General features: G+C 38.3%; 1 protein-coding gene across 1 annotated transcript in view; it reads right to left on the bottom strand.

The window, feature by feature from the left end:
* Positions 1-19,872, bottom strand: part of ADGB (androglobin) — a 135,833-nt gene extending 115,961 nt beyond the window's left edge. The window contains exons 1-3 of the mRNA XM_029945518.1: positions 19,754-19,872; positions 4,978-5,140; positions 405-497 (exon numbers count right to left, since the gene is read on the bottom strand). Coding sequence (XP_029801378.1) covers positions 405-497; positions 4,978-5,140; positions 19,754-19,827 — 330 coding nt within the window. The 5' untranslated portion in view covers positions 19,828-19,872. The remainder of the gene's footprint in view (positions 1-404; positions 498-4,977; positions 5,141-19,753) is intronic.
* Positions 19,873-20,446: the final 574 nt, after the last annotated feature.

The raw sequence follows: 20,446 nt of genomic DNA, 5'->3' as shown, positions 1-20,446 counted from the left end.
GAGCACAGGTAACCAAGTGCAAATCTCTTGGACCAGAAAATTAACACCAATAAACACTAGAGTAAACAGAACTTCATGTCACATAAGTTCCTGCTAAGAAGGAGAAAAGGGAAAGTCAGTAAAAAAATTAAGAAACAGCTTCACACACAATTAGGGTATCCTTTGACATCTTGTATAGAAGGAAACAAGATTCTAAACAAAATTTCAATATTCTCTTTGGAACCAATACAAGAAATAGTAAACTCTATTGAAAAACACTTACTTTTGTTAAATGCCAAAAAACAATTCATTTTTCTTACTGTATACCATGGGGAAAATTTACAGTGTTTTAAAAATGAGAATTTTCATAAGTAGGATAGTACAGCCCATAGTTAATATTGTTCAATAGTGAAAATATTTCTTACCTGGTTCATTAAAAAATCCTGTGGACGCTTCCAGGAATAAATTTTCAACGATGGTGGTAATTCAATCTTCCCTTCAGGGTCTTCAAAACAATGCTATATAAAAATATATTGAGGGTTTTTTTTCTCCATATGGTTTTATTAAAATAAAGGCAACTCAATCTTAACAAAAATTAATAAGTATATAGATTTGATGAATAAACAAGCTTTTATACAGTAATTTGTATGTTCTCAGAGTTGGTTCGTGGAATATTTCGTGAATACTGGAGTTAAAAATACTGTATTTAATTAACAAAACCTTGATTGTTGAGTAATATTTTATTGCAGAGGAACATTCCAAACAAGCATAAGCTGCTTTGGGATGTGAATTTGGTATGGTAGGAAAACAATTTGGATGGGCCAGATATGGACATATTTTGCACTGAAAACATTGTGTTTTTTCTTTAACCCGAGTAAAGAAGATTAAAAAATATGATAGTATGTAAATGAATTTCATACCTCTGATCTGAATTTCATGTATTAATTTTCCAAATTATGCTGGTTATTTTGAGGTAATTATTGATTCACATGTCATGGTGTGAAATAATAAAGTCCCTGTGTCTTTACCCAGTCTTTCCGATGGTAAAATCTTCCAAAACTATAAGGCAATATCACAACCATGATGATAACATTGACACTCAAGATACAGAACAGTTCCATCAGCACAAGGACCCATCTTAGGCTCTTTTATGGTCATACTCACCTTCCAACCCCCTTTCCACCTGTTTAATGCCTACAAACTGGCAATCATGAATCTGGTCTCTTTTTCATTAGCTTTGTCATTTCAGTAATGTTGTATGAATGGAAGCAGATAGCATGCAACCTGTGGATTGGCTATTTTTCCTCTCTGCCTAATTCCCTAGAGATTCAATTCATTCAAGCTGTTCTTGTTTATTGCTGAGTAATATTTCATGATATGGATATTTGTTTGTTGTGTACCATGTGTCCATTGAAGGACATCTGAGCTGTTTCCAATTTGGGATTATTATTTATAAAGCTGCTATAAATTTACAGGTTTTTTAGTATGATCATTAATTTCCATTTCTCTGGGATAAATGCCCAAGAATGCAATTAACTTATTAATTTTTGAGCCCATAGTATGAATCAGTTAGTGAGCTCTGGAGGAATAAATGACATTCAAATGTCTACTCTCAAATGCTAGCATTATAGTAAATTAGAGAGACATAAGTAGCTACTGTATAAAAGTTCTTACAGCTCACAAGGTAATTAGGTTTACATTTTCAAAAATGTAAAGTACCAGGGATACAAAAACAATGCCCTAGAAATATAAACTGTATTGTTACAAGGTGTAACTAAATTTCATCTGAGTTAATAGTGATGGTATCATTTGCGATTTTCATGGTAATCATATTTGTAGCTGGTGTGACCTGAGAAATAGGCTCTATTTGAGGGTATTATCTGAGCTTTCAAACTAGTAATTTCTATGTGTATCTGGAGCATTTTCAAGTACTAGAATACTTTGAATTAAGACAAAGGTAATCCCAACATCTAGCAAAATGATCAAAGAATGAGTCCCTGAAAAACAGACTGAAATTTCCAAGAGACACAAGACTTTTGATGTTGCCTCATCTTATTTTTTTCCCTTACAAATATGAATTCGGTTACTTGGAACTCCCCTATCTGACCATTCTAATCTGAGTCACCCATGGATATTTCTGTTATCTGATTTTTCCTCTTGTTTTTCAGCCACTTGTTTCTGTTTCTCTTCAAAACTCTAGGTAATGATGTCTTCCTCCAAAGAGAAGGGTTTTATTCCTCTCTGGCAGCAAAGTACAAAACGTTGACCCTGTCAACAGTGGGTTTCAGGATTTGGTTGGGCTGGTGTAGTTCTGGTTTACCCTTACTCAATATAGAATGCTGCAGCCATGTTGGGAGACCAGCTGGAAGGCTGGAGTGTCTGAGTCCCTTCACCTTGGTACCCTTAATCCCAAGCTCTTGCCGTAGCATCATGAAGTACTTTCTCTTATTTAGCTTCCAAGCTGTTGTTTTTTACTGAGTTGCTCGGCAGCAAAGTCTTCACACATATAGCTTAGGAGTTGGGTAAATGTCTTGAAATAAAATGATATACAAAATTTTCAGATTGTGTCTCTATAGTTACCTCTAGGATTCTGGTTCAAGTTTTAGCTGTTTTTGTAGCCCAAGACAATATCCTCTCTTTCAGCCCAGAGAAACTGACATAAGCCTCAAGTCATTACTTTCTGCTTGTGTTCTAATTTTCACATCTTGAACTAATAAATTTCTTTGAGGAGAAAAGGAAAAGGTAAACGGGGGACCATCTTATCATAAATGTGATTCCCTTTTCTCCCTGTTAATGGTACTTTATGTTGCTTTGCTTTAGGTATATTTCTTATATCCACTTTATAATACTTTATTGAATATGTCTCAATTTGGTTCACCCTTCATGTCTTTTTGTTGCTGTCCCTTAGCTGAAGAAGTGAGACCCAAATCTGGAATTACAGGGAAGGGTTGGCTAATCTGTTGCTGATTTCCTCACCACTAGCCTCACATCTAAAGATGGGACTTTCTATAAAATCCCAAGGATGCCTGCTATACTTCCATGCTTATGGTAACTGACCCTGGTAAAATGTGGATCATGGCTAACAGCTACTGCACCACTTTATCACAGAAATGTAATCACCACCCTTGGAGTGTCCACCACTCACTTCTGTGGAGGGACTGTCACTTCCCAAGTCATGAGGGCTGCTGAGGTTGTAGAACAGATCTGGGAGGGGGAAGAAAAATTACCTCAGATGGTACCTTTGCCCTGTTGTGATAACCAGCGTCTGAGCTGCATTCTCCGACCTTGTGAAGGCAGCAGAGGCAGAACGGTGTGTCAGCTACAGTTCTGAAGTGTCACACTCTATTATAAGAGCCCCCGTTTACCACAGGAGGAGGGCTGGTGCCTCCCTTGTCATGCAGTTCTATGTAGCTCCATAGTCCAAGGGCCGCAGTATCTATTTTGTGGTCTGACATTCAGCCAGCAACATTTCTGTATGTTGCCTACAAATGAAATGGGCACCCAGTGACCAGCACCCATGTCTAGAATTTAATGCCTAACATTCCAGAGATGGGCAAGATTTTTTTCAGTGATCTGATAAAGGCATACTTGCACTCCAAGGGCCCTAAAGTGTTATGTTTGTATTTTATTTCTTAGTTCAAAGTTTTCAGTCATTTTTACTTTTCTCCTCCCTGTTGTTTGGAGTGACTCATTTTTAGACCTTTTCTAGAGCTGAGGATTTGTACAATCTAACCTCCTAATGTAAATTCACACTCAAGCTCCACTAGTTGTATATTTCTGTTAAAACTATGTAGAATATGAACATTTTCATTTGAACCCAGAGAGTTCCAAAGCCCTCTGCAACTAAAAGTTCCATGGTCACCTTAGGTATGGTGCAAAGCATGTATTCCCTCACATGTTGCTAACTTGAAATTGTTCAAGTACTAACAGAATCAGCAATCAGTTATATTTATTATCTTTTGTAAACAAATTACTGTTGTGAATAATGGCAGCTTATCATTCTGCATTTTGTGAACAAAACGTAATTGCTAATAAATACCATTTTGGAGTTCTCTGAGCAAATAAAGACACCAGAGTTCAACGTGGTTCATTCTGGCAATTTTGGTTTTGCTTTGAAACTGTATTGTGTTCTATAAATATTTTTGTTAAATGAATTGCTGCACAAAATAAATGGGTCCTATTTAAAATACAACCCAGACCCAGACCCTCAACAAAGAAGTCTTTAGAAATAGAGTAAACATTTTTAAATAGACAGAAGAACCTAAGATACCGTAATTGGAAAATGTAGGAAACTCCATTCTCAGCTCCAGCCCCAGGGACACCTCATGTTTGAATGGTCACAGATAAATGAAAAGTACTTGAGATCATTACCCAAATAATATTAAAAGGGATTCAACTTTTATCTCACAATAACATCTTTAAAATTTCTCTCTTATAATCTCCAGATAACAGCTCACAGGTCAGCTGGGGTCTTTCATTTTCTAAACCACTGTCTCTACTCTTTTTTGAAGTTTATTTACTTACTTTGAGAAAGAGAGAGAGAGAAAGAGAGAGAGAGAACGAGAGAGAGAGAATCCCAAGCAGGCCCCCTGCTATCAGTGCAGAGCCTGAGGAGGGGCTCGAACCCACATACTGTGAGATCATGACCTGAGCTGAAATCAAGTGTCAGTCACTTACTCCACCCAGGCGTCCCTCTAAATCACTGCCTCTAAATGCCTGGTTCCCCACTCTGTCCAAAATCCACTAGTTTGACTGTTCTGTTGATTTCCCCTTTATTTCCCCTTGAATCTCTGGTCATTTCTCTCCTTTCATTTACTTAAATACAATTAGCAAAGCTCAGGTCTAAGGCTGGGAAAGACAGGTCAGTAAGATGGAGGGAGACAGGGAAAGACAAAATTTCTCTCTTTCGAATGGAGGCACACTCACATGTTAGGAGATCGCGTTTCATGACAAAATTTAAAACAAAAATGAAATCTAGTCATTTTCAAATGGACTTACAAATACAGGGCTTTTCCCCATTTTATCCTTTTCTTTTCCGCCTTTGCCCGCATCCCACTTTTCTGCATTTATGTCAGCTTCACTCCATTCTGGCCAGATTGGGAACTTTCCCTTCTTCTGCTCAGTGGAAGCAGCTTGCACATTCCTGCCAAAAAGGTACTGACTAGAGACAGAGCAAGGAGTGGGTTAGTTTTAATTTGAATCTCTAAGGTAAAATATTGGATTAACTGCATGGTAGACCCTTAATGATCTTGTCAGCATTCATGTTAATGTCATTTTTCAATGTCATACCTATGGCCAGGTAGCATCCACAGGTTAGGGTCAAAAGACTGAAATACTCAAAGACATTATTCCATAAACAAAATTTGAGCCTTAGCCCCTACTAACCAATATAGGACATTCATCATAAACACATAAGATGCCATAAATGGGAATATTTCTACACCATTCACACTTGAAGGAAATCCTTTATGTATATAATATTAATAGTGTTTTGAAGGTAAGCACAGATACAATTTTGATGCTTCCCAGTATAAAAGTGCTATGTGATCATTATTTTAAAAAAGAATTTATTTTCAAATTAGATAAGCAGGAGAGACATATCCATCCCATTCTAGAATCCACATTGTTAACAACTGTTCTTTCAAACTAATGAGAAAATATATGCATTTCTTCTTCAAAACTAGCATCATCCAGCTTATTCTTTTTATAGACCATTTTTCCACTTGTCAGTATATTGCAAATAGTTCCTATGTCAATGAGAATTTAGCTAAATACAAATTTAATTATTGCACACTATCCCATTATATGAATATATGGCCTTTCATTTAATTAAGATCCTATACTGAAAAATTTGCAAGTTTTGATTTAAATTTTGTGTTCCCTATTATAAATCAGACTGCAGTGGTTATCATTATTGCTGAATCTTTGAAGACTTTTTTTCCTTAAAGTTTATTTATTTATTTTTGATAGAGAGACAGAGACAGTGAGGGGAGGTGCAAAAGGAGAGGGAAAGAGAAATCCTAAGCAGGCGCCACACTGTTAGCACAGAGCCAGTTGCGGGGCTCAAACTCACAAACTGTGAGTCCATGACCTGAGTCGAAACCACAAGTCGAATGCTTAACTGACTGAGCCACCCAGATGTCCCTTTGCAAACATTATTAATTATTTTCTTAGTATAGATCTTCATAAGAAGACTTACTATACCTAAATACATGCACATTTAAAATTTGTGATATATTTTGACTAATTAGCTACAGAGAAATTGGACTTGTTTTTTACTCTTATTATTAATCTATGACAATTTCCTATCTCTAAATCTTGTCTTTACCTTTTCTTTATTATTGTAAATTTTAAAATCTAAGATACGCATCTTGTTTATTGATTTGTCATGTTTTAACTATGAGTGGGGCTAGAAACCTGCTCTCAATCCTGGGATTTTCAGTGAAGAAAGTAGACTAAAATCTTTACCCTGATGGAGTGCTTACTCTCATGGGTGGAGACACAAACCACAGCATAAATTAAGTAAAATACACAGTATGTTTGAAAGAGAAAAAGGCTAGGGGGAAATAGGAAGTGGGAAAGGGAAACTGAAGAATTAAGGTACAGAATATTTAGTACAGTGGTTAAGGAAAGCTCTCCATCATAGGACAATACTTAAGTACATAGTGAAGGAAAACACAAGATTAAGCTATGTGGATTCATGGAAAGACCATTCTGGATACAGAAACGGAGCAAGTACAAGGAGCAAGAAAGAGTCTTCTACATGCAGAGAGTGTCCTGGCTTCTGTGAAGCAGAAAAAGATCAGTGTGGCTGAGGGGAGGTAAGAAGAGATCATTTCAGAGAGGGAACAGGAGACGCAGAGATTATAAAGGTGATCTAAGCCAAAGGAAGGACATTGGCTTGCCTAAGTGAGATGGGAAGCCAAAGGAGGGCTGTGAGTGGGGGTTTTATAATCATTCTTGCTGCAGCATTGAGAAAAGTCCAAAGGAAGCAAAAGAGAACTTAGAAGGCACTGAAATAACATGTCAGAGTTAATGGTGATTTGGATCCGATTGCTAACAGTGGGGGAGACAGGAAATAATCCCCTCTTTTTAAGATAGGGCCAATAGATTCAACTGATATTTCCTTGCAAGACAGAAGACCATGGGATGGGGCAAAACTGAGGTAAGGAATAAGGCAGCATTTCACTTCTGAATGGGCCGTGTTTTAAATGTTTATCACACTTTTGTGAAGATATTGAGTAGTCAGTTAGACATAGGAGTCTGAGGCTTTGGGAGAAAGCATTAATGAAAATATGAGTCATCAGCATTCAGATGATATTTGAAGTCTTAAGACTGGAGTCTTCAATCCTCAAGAAAATGACTAGGCCTAAGGAATCGCACTCCGAGGAATGCTATTCAAAACACCTAACTCCTGGTAAGGAAGGAGCATGTCAATCCTCAAAGCCCCCAGTTCTAGTTAGGCTGGACCTAATTCATCTAGCTAGTGGGGTCAGGGATGTAGGGTTCTCAGGGTGGGTCAGGGACCCAGGGAAGGAGGCAGCAATGTCTGAGGCTCAGGGTTATTGATAAGGTTATTGTTAAGGCTATTCAACAGTCAAGTGAAAATATTTCAAAATTCTGACTATCAACAGTTGTATACCCTGATACTCTACGTTAAAAGTCTGAAAGAGTAAGGAGAAAACAGAACAGCAGTTGATGAGTGTGGTAGACAAAATACTCCCCCCATATATCTACACCATAATACCTTCCACGGCGAAAGAGGTATATAAACAACTTACAATCCAGGTTATCCTGGATTGTCTGGGTGGCCTCAATGTAAGCCTAAGGGCTCTCAAAAGTGGAGGAAGGAGGCAGAAGTACTCGGAGGGAAATGTGACTCCAGAATAAATAGAAAAGGGGGAGACTGATCAGATGGCTTACCAGTCCTGTTTTCCACTTCCTGCATTTCCCATACTCCTTTGCAATTTGGCTGGCACTTTCTGGTGGTGTTTTGGATGAGGACATGTGGAGGAAATGTGTTGTATCCTACTTTGAGGTTCATAAAACATCCTGTGAGATACTTGTCAGCATAGATCAATCCTTCAGGGAAGATCTTTGAAAGTGGTAATGCCACCAGATGAAGGGAGCCAAGAATCCTTACATAGCACATGCAAAGTCACTACTGAATTCCTGATCACACTCTAGTATAAATGCGAAATATGCTTTGTTGTGTGATTTGGGGGTTGTGTGATATTACAGCTAGCAGTGACTATTCCATCCTTGGTACTCTGATGTTGTAGTTAGCATTGATTGTTAACACTGACAAATATACAGGTTAGAATTCCTTTCTTAGAAGTTGGGAGTTCTTATTTTAATCATTGTAAACATACACATGGTAAATTATTTAAATAGATTATTTTTCTGTTATCTTAAATTTTTGACACTTGATTCATTTTTTTATCATTGTCATTTCTATCTATTTTTGGTATATTCTTGTGTTTGAGGACAGTTTCATTATCAGGGTTTTTTTTTCCTCCAAACCCCTTTCCCCAAGACAATACTGTATTGAAAGAATGTGTCTTCAATGTAATACAGAATTTTCTTCTGTCAGTGATCCCAAGTAAATATGCCATCCAGGAACCCATAGGTACTTTAAAATCAGATCTCAAACCTACATAAGTCTCAGTCCAAAGGTTTTCATTTCTTAAGGAAGATTTTTTTTTTACCCAAAACACTAAGCATAAAAAAGCTAGCCTTCTTATAACCTAAGATTATAAGGCAGATTTTCTTATTTACCTTTTTAAAAATTATTTTTTAACATTTATTTATATTTGAAAGACAGAAAGAAACAACACGAGTGGAGGAGGGGCAGAGAGAAGGAGAGACACAGAATCTAAAGCAAGCTCCAGGCTCCAAGCTGTCAGCCAAGCTGTCAACTCAGGACTCAAACCCACTAACTTTGAAATAATGACCCGAGCTCAAGTCGGACATTCCACTGACTAAGCCACCCAGGTGCCCCTTTTATTCACCTTTTTAAAAAGAACTCAACTTTGGAAAGCCTGCCTTTATCTAAGGCTGGAGCACTCCCCTTTACTCACTTGTCCTATATATGTTAGAACAAAATACTCTATTTTCATAAGACTGATAAGTCTTCCCTACAGAACCTACAGTTCATCTTAGTTACAACATTCTTTCAGTTCTCTCCTCATTTCTGGATTCTGAATATTTTTATTTCTTTTTTTAAATGTTTATTTTTGAAAGAGAGAGAGTAAGAGAACAGGCAGGGGAGGTGCAGAGAGAGAGGGAGACGCAGAATCGGAAGCAGGTTCCAGGCTCTGAGCTGTCAGCACAGAGCCCAACATGGGGATCGAACCCATGAACTGCAGGATTATGACCTGAGCCAAAGTCGGATGCTTAACCAAATGAGTCACCCAAGTGCCCCTGGAGATTTTTATTTCTTTATGTAGGCTTTTCTAGGTATTATTTTTTAAATCTAATCCACCACCTTGCTGGAAAAGAAAGCCTAAAAAGATATACATTGTAAAGGAATGTTTCTAAGTAGCATGTAAGAAAATAGGAGACAAGGATGACAATAGGGAGAAAGGGAAAATTTTCATAATATTGATAGAAGAATCGAGATGTAAAAATAGCACATTATAGTCCGTATGCTTTATTGAGTGTTGAGATAAACCGCAGATAGAAGAAAATTGGTGACTTTGTATCCATCAAAACCATGGTAAAATTTACCTCATTTGGGAAGCTCAGAATTTTAAAAGTTATTTTTGTAAAAGGAAGATCTAATTTCTTTTAAAAAAAAATAAAGGCTTTGCTAAAATTATGTTTTGCTTTCTTCTTCATTCTGTCAAGTGTAAATAAATGTTCTGGCTCTCTTCCTTAAGCTATTAAGCTTTATCACTAATTGGCCCACTTTCTTTGTAACATGTCAAATTTGATTCCATCTATATTGAAGATCACGTAAGAAGACTTTTATTGGAAGCATCTTATACCAACTCAATAGCTGACCTATATTACTGCATGCACAATATAAACAATGGTCAAATATAGCCCAATGTCAACTATGTTGTAGACTTCCAAAGATCATGCACAAATATATTGCTTTTGAAACTCTCAGCACAATATGCCTTTGACATTCACCGCCAGAATGTCCCTACTCTCGGATAGATGAGATCCTTAAATATTCAAGCATCTTATTCCTGGTCTCATCTATTCTGGGAATTAGCTAATCTTTAAACACAGGAGTAACTCTGGACTTTTGAAGATTTAGGAACTGGTAATATTGGGAAATAAATGTTGCCAAATTCTAGAAAAATCAAACATGCAAAGAAATCAAATCTGACACACTGGAAAATCAGTGGGGTACAGAGTTATTTAATCCACATAGCATATACCCAAGTACTAGTAAATGATTCAATCCATTAAGATCACAAGTTGTAAAACAGACTTGATATATCCTCTAAATATATGGTGAAATCCTTCCTTGTACACAGTGAGTCTAAATATGCTATTGAAATATGAGAAGCATTTCTGGAGATTTTAGGAGAGGGTAGAAATTTCATGTTTAAAAGCCATTGAGGGGTAGGTACCTGGGTGGCTCAGTCAGTTAGGCATCCAACTTCGGCTCAGGTCATAATCCCGCAGTTCATGGGTTTGAGCCCTGTGTGGGGCTCTGTGCTGACAGCTCAGAGCCTGGAATCTGCTTCAGATTCTGTGTTTCCCTCTCTATCTGTGTCTGCCCCTCCCCTGCTCATGCTCTGTCTCTCTGTCTCAAAAATAAATAAACATTAAAAAAAACTTTTTTAAAGCCATTGAAAAATGTGAATGGGTGCTTGCCAGAAGCAGGAGGTGGGCAAAATGGATGCAGGTGGTCAGAAGGTATAAACTTCCAGTTATAAAATGTCATGGGGTCCTAATGTACAGCCTGATAACTACAGTTAGTAATGCAATATTGCATATTTGAAAGCGACTAAGGGAGTAGATTTTTAAAGCTCTCATCACAAGAAAAAATTTTATAAACTATGTGTGGTCACTGATGTTAACTAGATTTACTGTGGTGATCATTTCTCAATGCATGCAAATATCAAATCATTACATTGACACCTGAGCTAATATAATGCTATGTGTAAATTATATCTCAAGTAAAACAAGAAGTCAATGGACTAATTACAAAAAGAACCTGTAGTGTTTGAGATAGCATTATCTACGGGTAGGTATTGGAATTTGATTTGAGCACTGATAGTCCAAGCTTTAAAATCTGTAAGTCTGTTTTGGAAAAGAAGCTAAATTTATCCTGTAGCTGTCAAGAGACCAGTAATAGACTTTATGAATGAGCAAGTTGCTAGAACTACTCATGAGCTCCTAGCTTTGAACCAAGGCTGGCATAACTCCCTGTATAGTTAAAGCATAACAGGCAATGTGCTGATTTCCTGCGATTCTGCGAGGAAATAAGTTGGCCAAAAGAAATTAAAAAAAAAAGGGGGACTAAGAAGCTGCCCTCTTCCACAGAGGGTGTGTTATCAAGGGTAGCACTTCCCACATGAGAAAAGAGTCTTCAGCCTCCCAATGTTAAGGTTTGGATGGGGGCAGGGTAATATAAAAATGCACCTGCTAATCAGAAAGGACTCTGCTTTTACATTGGAATTGTGTGCTAGACACCTCCTACTGGTCTTTTAACCACCTCGTGTGGACAGGCCCTGGATTTTTTTGAGAGGCTCAGCATTCAAAAGGAGAGAGATATTCCTGAGAAATCTCAAAAAAGCAACTATTTTATCAACTGATAAAGAAGTATTTCAATTTTGGAACAACTGTCCTGTCTTTTTCAATAGTGTATCACGACTGGATGACGGCAACGAGTAAGGAGTGAATCATTCTGGAAAACCATCCAAGCCACACGACAAAGAACAGTATACATGAGTCTAAAATATCTACAAAATATGAACTAAGAAACTAACCTTAAAAGGCAAATGAAGAAATGTAAAATTATGAAGGACAGTCAGTAAATAAATCAAAAGAAAGAAATCCACCCAAGAGAAATAATGCAGCAAACTTAAAAGGTATTTAAATATGTTTAGAATTACCCAAAAAATAAAGGAGAGAAAGTTTTGCTTTGCAATGACTGCAGAAAGGTATTAAAACATACAAAAAAGAAGACCAGTGTGAACAATGAGATACTGGAAAATCTTAGCAATGACAACTTCAGCTGTTGAAAGAGTAGACCAGATAAAGCCAATGAAAGAAGAGGACTAGTGATTTAGAAGGTAAAACTTTTTACATCAAGTATTTGAAACAGATCCTTTTTTAAAAATGTTTATTTTTGAGAGAGAGAAAGAGAGAGAGAGAGACAGAAAGAGAAAGCGGCAAAGAAAACAGCGGACAGAAGATCCCAAGAAGGCTCCATGCTGATGGTAGAGAACCTGATGTGGGACTCAAACTCACAAACCATGAGATCATGACCTGAGCCAAAGTTGGATGCTTAACCAAATGAGCCACCCAGGCACCACTGAAACAGATTCTTTATCATTTTTTTAAATGTAAATCCAAGTTAGTTAAAATATAGTGTAATAATAATGATTTCAAGAATAGAATTTAGTGATTCATCACTTACTTATAACACCCAGTGCTCATCCCAACAAGTGCCCTCCTTAATGCCCATCCCCCATTTAGCCCATCCCCTGTGTACCTCCCCTTCAGCAACCCTCAGTTTGTTCTCTGTATTTAAGAGTCTCTTATGGTTTGTTGTCCTGTTTTTATCTTATTTTTTCCTTTCCTCTCCTATATTCATCTGTTTTGTGAAATAGACTCTTTTTTTAATTAAAAAAATTTATACCGTTTTATGTTTTTTTTCTTTTCGAGAGAGGGACAGAGCACAAGTTGGGGAGGCAGAGAGAGAAGGAGACACAGAATCTGAAGCAGGCTCCAGACTCCAAGCTATTAGCACAGAGCCTGATGCAAGGCTCAAACCCACAAACCATAAGATCATAACCTGAGTTGAAGTCAGATGCTTAACCAACTGAGCCTCCCAGGTGTCCCTGTGCCAGAAGGGAGGTGGGTGAGTGTATGGGTGAAATAGGTGATAGGGATTAAAGAGCACACTTGTGACAAGTCCTGGATGATGTATGGAAGTGTTGGATCACTATACTGTACACCTGAAACTAATATGAGACCGTATGCTAACTTAAATTTAAATAAAAATTTAAAAAATCAAGTGTTTGCATAGATATATAAAGAGATAAAAACAGTGAACTAAACAAGTGGATAGATTGAAAACTCCAGGTGCCTGGGTGGCTTAGTTGGTTGAGCTTCTGCCTCTTGATTTTGCCTCAGGTCAAGATCTCATGGTTCATGGTTCTGAGCCTGGCAGAGGGCTCCAGGCTGACAGCACAGAGCCTGCTTGGGATTCTCTTTCTCCCCGTCTCTCTGCCCCTCCCCTACTCACGCATGCATGCTCTCTCCCTTTCTCTCTCAACATAAATAAATAACAAAAACATTACAAATTTTTAAAAGGAAAAAAACCCTCTAGTATATGCCTAATAGAAGGCCCAGACTGATAAATAATTAAAATGTGGGTGGAGAGAAATAAAATTTAAAAGTCCCAAACTGAGAAAGAACAGAGAGTGGACCTGGCATTAGGGAACAACTCACTGTAAACTATGCCACAGGTAGACGAGAAATTGGGAATGCAGAATTCTTTTAATGAGGATCAAATTCTTTTAATGAAGATCTGTTTGGAGACTAAAACATGTTAGAAAAATACTGTTTCAGAATGAGAAAGGAATCTCAATCAACCAACAGTTCACTTATTTTTAACTAACATTTAGTGAACACCTGGACTGTGACAAGCACTGTGCTAGATGATGGGGTTACAGACCCATAAATATATATCTCTCTGCTCTTGAGTTTTTTTTGGAATTCAAACAGATAAACAGATTATCTCAATATAATGTGGTATTTGCAGAGATGGAAGTATTCACAGATGGCAAAGAGAGGGGGCATTGTGCCTCACGGAAGGCAATTAGGAAGAACTTCCCACAAGAAATAGCATCTGAGCTGTTTTGAAAGGTAATGAAAAATTTTCCAGGATGTAAAAGCAGAAAGGACATCCGTAAGGAAGGAGAAGAGCACAGGAGACACTACCGAGGCAAGAAACAGAGTGGGTGCAGAGAACTATGAGCTTTTCAGCACTGCAAGAGCATGGAGAAAAACGTAGTGGGGAAATTCGGTTGGAGAGAAACATTATGTGAGCAGGCAGGCAGCTCTCTACTGAGGGCCTTGCTGATGAGCTTGGACCGTATTTTCTAGATATTGTTGACTTTACCCATTGTACAGAGATGAACATTTTATTCTTAGATATATTTTATTTATTTGGGTATTTATACCCAGAATGAACCATCGACTTAAAATACGAAGCTCGAGGAACAGTGAAGTTGCAATATAACTCAAAAATGAGCACAGTTGGGGCACCTGAGTGGCTCAGTTGGTTGAGCGACGGACTTCGGCTCAGGTCCTGATCTTGCGGTTCGCAGGTTCGGGCCCCATGTCAGGCTCTGTGCTGACAGCTTGCTCAGAGCCTTGAGCTTGCTTTGGGTTCTGTGTCTCCTTCTCTTTCTGCCCCTACCCCATTCTCTCTCTGTCTCTCAATAGTAAATGTAAAAAAAAAATGTTTTTAATGAGCACAGTGATTTTAATTATGAAAATGTGATTTAAGATCATCCTTATCATATATGTAAGTTGCATACTTTTAATTAAAATTCTTATAATCAGATGTCTCTACTACATCAAAAACCAGTATTGTAGAAGATGGTATATAGTGGCAATTACATATAATCTGGGATTTCAGTTTTAAGGAAAGAATTCTACCCATGCTTGTGGTGTAGTATTTGTGGATATACATTTGTAAGTACTGCCTTAACACCTCCTCTTAATATTTAGAAATCAAATGTAAAATTTAAGTAATAAGCCTAAGAGATATCATGTTCATGTCAACTGAAATAACAGGGACTGGCTTTACCCTCCCATCTCAGACAAGCAAACGCCTGAGCAAGTCACATGAGACTGGTTTTAAGGACAGTCATCAAGTCATGACAGATGATGATTCTGAAAACATGGGAGACAAATGAGGGGAGCCCTATTGTTGCCTGAGCTTATGATCATGAGAGAGTTGTGGACTGCAGCACAGGGAGAGGTAATCCAGGCAGATCTCAGCAGATTCCTTGAGGAGAGGAGCAGCTGAGAGCTTGGGGGAGACCAAGGCAGCTAGAGAACCTTTCATCACAACAGAATGCACATTCTTTTCAAGAATACACATTATAGTTATCTAGATAGACCATAATCTGAGACATAGGATGTCTCAGCAAATTTAAAATAATTCAAGTTATGGAGTGCCTGGGTGACTCAGTTGGTTGAGTGCCTGATTTCAGCTCAGGTCATGATCTCGTGGTTCATGAGTTCAAGCCCCACATCAGCCTCTGTGCGAACAACTCAGAGCCTGGCGCCTGCTTCAGATTCTGTGTTTCCCTCTCTCTGCCCCTTCCCCGCTCATTCTCTCTCTCTAAAAAAATAAATAAACATTAAAAATTTTTTTAAATAATTCAAGTAATAAAAAGTATCTTTTTTGACCAATGGAATTATACTAAAAGTAACTAAGAAAAAAAATCTTTAAAAAATCAAAGATATTTAGAATCTAAGCAAAACAGTTATGATTAACCAATATGTTAGAGAAGAAATCAGAAAGGAAGTTAGGCAGTATTTGAGTTGAATGAAAAAAAAACATTATGATTTAGAAGATGTTACTAAAGCAATACATAAAGGAAATTTTATAGAACAAAATAGCTGTATTAGGAAATAGTCCAAGTCTCAAAACAATACATCCAGTTTCTACCTTAAACTAGAAAAATCTAAAGTAAATAAAATGAGGAAATTTAGATAAAATCAATAAAAACAAAAACTGGAAAAATTATAGAGAAAAATCAATGAACCCAAAGTCCAGTTCTTTGAGACATCAAAATTAATCAAACTCTAGTCAGATTGATCAGGAATGTGAGAAGACACAAACAACCAATATCAGAAGCTAAAGTGGGGTCATCACTACAGATTCTAGTGATTAAAAGGATAATAAATGGGGCAACTGAGTGGTTCAGTCGATTAAGCATTCAACTCTTGATTTTGGTCCAGGTCATGATCCCAGAGTTGATCAAACATTCAACTCTTGATTTTGGCTCAGGTCATTATCCCAGAGTTCTAGGACAAAGACTGCACTGGGCTCCATGCTGAGCATGCTGCTTAGGATTCTCTCTTCCTCTCTCTCTCTCACTCCCTGCCCCCTCTTCCCAGCTTGTGTGTGTGCACACACACACATACACTCTATCTAAAATAAAAACATAAAGAGGATAATAAAGAAATATTACAAACAACTCTGTGTCTATATAGCCAATAACTGAGATGAAATGGATCAATTCCTTGAAGGATATAAACTAAGAGTACTCAAGAAGAGATAGATTGGGTTGGACATGGTTGAATAGCCTTGTGTCTATTAAAGAAAGTGAATTTATCATTAAAAACTTGCCCAACAAAGAAAACTTCAGGCGCCAATCATTTCACTGGTGAAGTCTACTACATATTCAAGGGAAAAATAATACAATTCTTTCACTACCTGCTAGCAACAACATGGAAGAATATCAAAATAATTTAAATGAATGAAAGAAGTCATACAAAAGAGATACATAGCTTATAATTCCATTTATAGAAAACTCTAGAAAATGAAAACTAATCTATAGTGACAGAACACAGAACAGTGGTTGCCTGGAGATTACAGTCAGGAAAAGACAGAAGGTAAAGATCACCAAGAAATCACGGAAACCTTTATGAATGAAGATCTGTTCATTATCTTAATCATGTTGACATTTTCGCATGTGTAGATGCAGTTCAGAACTTATCAAAACATATCCTTTAAATATGTATAATTTACTGCATATTAGATTTATAACAATAAACATATTTTAAAAAAACAAGACAAGGAGTAATCAGAGCAAATTAAGGAAATTCCAAACAACAGACTGTGATAGCAATGTTATCTCCTCCTAGAGCCCTAATACACAGTAAAATTAAATCCACATTTTGTAATATATTTTGGTCAGAGCTGGACATAGATGCCTCTGCTTTCTCAGTTGTAACATCTCAATTTTTGCACTTTGCCAATAGCAGATCAGCTTAGAAATGGAGGGAGAATCAGTCTTTAATCCAACTCAGAAGGGATGGAAATCAAGCTAGGTCACTAAACTATGGCTCATGTAGTCAGCAAGTGGTAATCCTCAGTAGCAGCTAGCATGCTAGGCAAAAGCCAGCCATGTCTCCATTATAACTCATAATTTTAGGGAATAAAAGAGGTATGCTGGCGATTGCTATTTTGAAGGCTCTGCAGACCTTTCCTCTCATTTCCAGATCTAGGACTACAGTTGAGTTGGTTGCATCTAGTGGCTGTGTAACCGTAAGGTGTGGTAAAGTGATATATAAAAACTTACTATAAATAGCCCTCAACACATTTCAAATGACAGTTACTCTAGAGCCTTGATGGACTTCAATCTCCAGGCCCCATGCTGGGTGTCACCTTATCTTTTAATGATGACTAAGCCTGGTATCTATGATTGGATTTTCAGTAAACCTTAGATGGCAGACTTGATTTATAACAAACTTCACATTCTATCATATAATGCAACAGCAAAATCTAATGGTTTGATGTTTAATCCTCAATAGCTAGTTTCTGGCAAAGCCTAGATTTTGTATACCTATTTGCCTTTGATCTTCTATTTTCATAAATAGACATGTTCAGTTTTATTGATATAATTCCACTCAGATATTTTCTGGAAAAAATTAACATGTTAGAAATAACATTATCATCTCAAAAAGAAATGGGAAGTACTAGAGAGGAGAGAGTTAGCATCTTATAAGTAAGCACCTTATCTCTCTCGTGTGACAGGATCACCATAGGACCAGGCCATTTACTGTGCCTTATGGTATCTGATTTGATCTTTTTTTTTAAATTTTTAAGAATCTTTCAGGATATAAACTCTTTAAAATCAAAAATTTCCCCAAAGCTCCTGAAGAGTTATGAGCCTTCAACATGCATTAATTATAACCATCATTTACTAAATTTTTAAAAATATATTCAATATTTCTTTTGCAACCCAGTCATAATCTCTTATTTAATCACTGGCATTTGTTCAGTAAATACTCATTTTTGAGTGTCTCCCACATATGACCCAAGAATCACTTTGGGCACCAAGGAGTCAACAGTGTATAAAATAGAAAAAGAAAAAGCTCCACCCTTGTGGAACTTACATTCTATTGAGAAGACATGTAAATAAACATAATTTTTTAAAAGCAAAGTGTATAGTATTTTAAATGAACAAAAATTTTAAGAAAAATAAAGCAGCAAAGGAAAATAGAGAGGGTTTTGTTTGTTTGCTTTGTTTATTTTGGTTTCAGCAGGGAAATGGATGTTGTGATTTTTTCTTTTTTTTTAATTTCTTAATATTTATTCACTTTTGAGAGATGGAGAAAGACAGAGCATGAGTAGGGGAGGGGCAGAGAGAGGGAGAGACACAAAATCTGAAGCAAGCTCCAGGTACTGAGCTGTTAGCACACACCGAATGCAGGGCTCAGACCCACAGACCACAAGATCATGACCTGAGCCAAAGTCAGACACTTTACTGACTGAGCCACCCGGGTTCCCTGGGTGTTGTGATTTTAAACCAGTTGGCCAAAGAAGCTGACATGAGAAAATGACCTTTAAGTACACACTTAAAGGAGGTGGGGGAGAAAACCAAATAAAAATCTGGGGGAAGAGCTTTCAAGCAGCAGAAATAGCAAGTGCAAAGGCCCTGAGGTAGAAATAGCATAGGAGTATTCCAGGGAATAGAGAGAAGACTAGTATGTAAACAAGGGGGTGATAAAGTTAGAAAAGTAATAAGAGCTTGCTTTTATAGGGCCTGTAGGCCTTGGGCCAATAAGAATTGAAGTTATTAGTAAATGTTGAAATCACCTGACCTACATTGGTATTTAGCAGAGTATGATTTTATTAAAATCACTTATGTATGTAATATAGTACCTGAAATTTAAGTTAATAAAATGAATGGATTATCTGTCAGGTAGCTGGAAGCCTGCTTATGAGTGAAGACAGAACTGGGGACTTAGGGAATCAGGAACGTCCTGATGATTGTGGGAGAGGAGTTATATTAGTAACATGAACTACATCTGGATATAGTTTTAGCTTTTTAAAACCATTTTACATCTGATGTCATCTGATTAAAGGCCTTTAGTTGTCAGACTGAGGCGGATACAAAAGAGGGAATCACCATTAAGCATTAAGGTCAAAGTTCTCTCTCTGTCTCCCTCTGTCTCTGTCTCTGTCAGTATGGGGCCTGCAAGTTGTAACAGTTACCTGGACAGCCTTTGAGCGACGCCTCTTTTTTAAGGCAGCTGCACCCCTTCTAAGAGCCAAGATCGGCTATGAAGGAAGTGAGGGGGGGCAGGTAGAGTGGGGGGTTCACGGATGGAAACCAGAAGGACAGCTGGGCAGCGGAGGCAGGGAAACCAAGGGCTCTGGGAAGGGGCGGATCAAGACAGACAGGGAGTTCCCAGGGAGGATTGAGAAGCCTCCGAGGGCAGGCCAGCCACGCTCCCGCCCTGGCCAAGCCTGCTGCAGGGAAGCAGCCTGGGGAGCAGTGGTTAAGGACAGGAGGCTAGGCCGGGGGTGGGATGGGCAGACAAGGTCCCTTACTCTTTAGATTTATCCGATCCGTGTGCCGAATTGATACGATGCACCTCTCTCTTTTTGGCTTGTTTGGAGGTCATGGCAGAGGCGGACCCAGGACCCAGGACCCAGGACCCAGGACCCAGGACCCAGGACCCAGGCGCAGACTGAGCTCGGCTCACGGAGCAGGCTTCCGAGCCCGCTCTGCGTCTGCTGTTGCCAGGAGACGGCGGCCACGCGTCTGCGGCCAAGGGGCGGGTCTGAGGCGGCTCCTCCCCAGCGACTCTGGGGCCGGATGGGGACGTTGGCGCGGGGAGGTCAGGTGTCCATATCCAGGTGGGAACCTAGGAGTTGGGTGTCTGGGGAGGGACCCGGAGGGATTGGATTTGACGCTAGGACTGATGGGCAGCTCTGAAAAAGTACAGCTCTAACAGGTCCACTCCATCTGGCTTTGCTCTTAAGAGCCATAGACGTACTATTTACTCTCTCTTGGATTTTCAGTTATTTGAAGACGGATTACTATGCGGTGTCGCCTCTCTCCGCTGAACAAGTTCTTTCAATTATAACTAAGGAGACATTACGGACGAAATGAATTTGGTAATGGCTTGAAAAGGGCGGGCCCAGAAATGAATACACAGGGTCCGGGGGTGGGATGGGGGGGAATCCCTGCAGGGAAGGCAAGATCATGACACCCTTAGTCGCTCAAGTTTAGCTAATAAT

This window comes from Suricata suricatta, chromosome 7 (genome assembly GCF_006229205.1).
Source record: "Suricata suricatta isolate VVHF042 chromosome 7, meerkat_22Aug2017_6uvM2_HiC, whole genome shotgun sequence".
In the NCBI taxonomy this organism is placed as follows: Eukaryota; Metazoa; Chordata; class Mammalia; order Carnivora; family Herpestidae; genus Suricata; species Suricata suricatta.
Note: the sequence above shows the minus strand (reverse complement) of the source record. Positions and strands in the feature narration are given on the sequence as shown.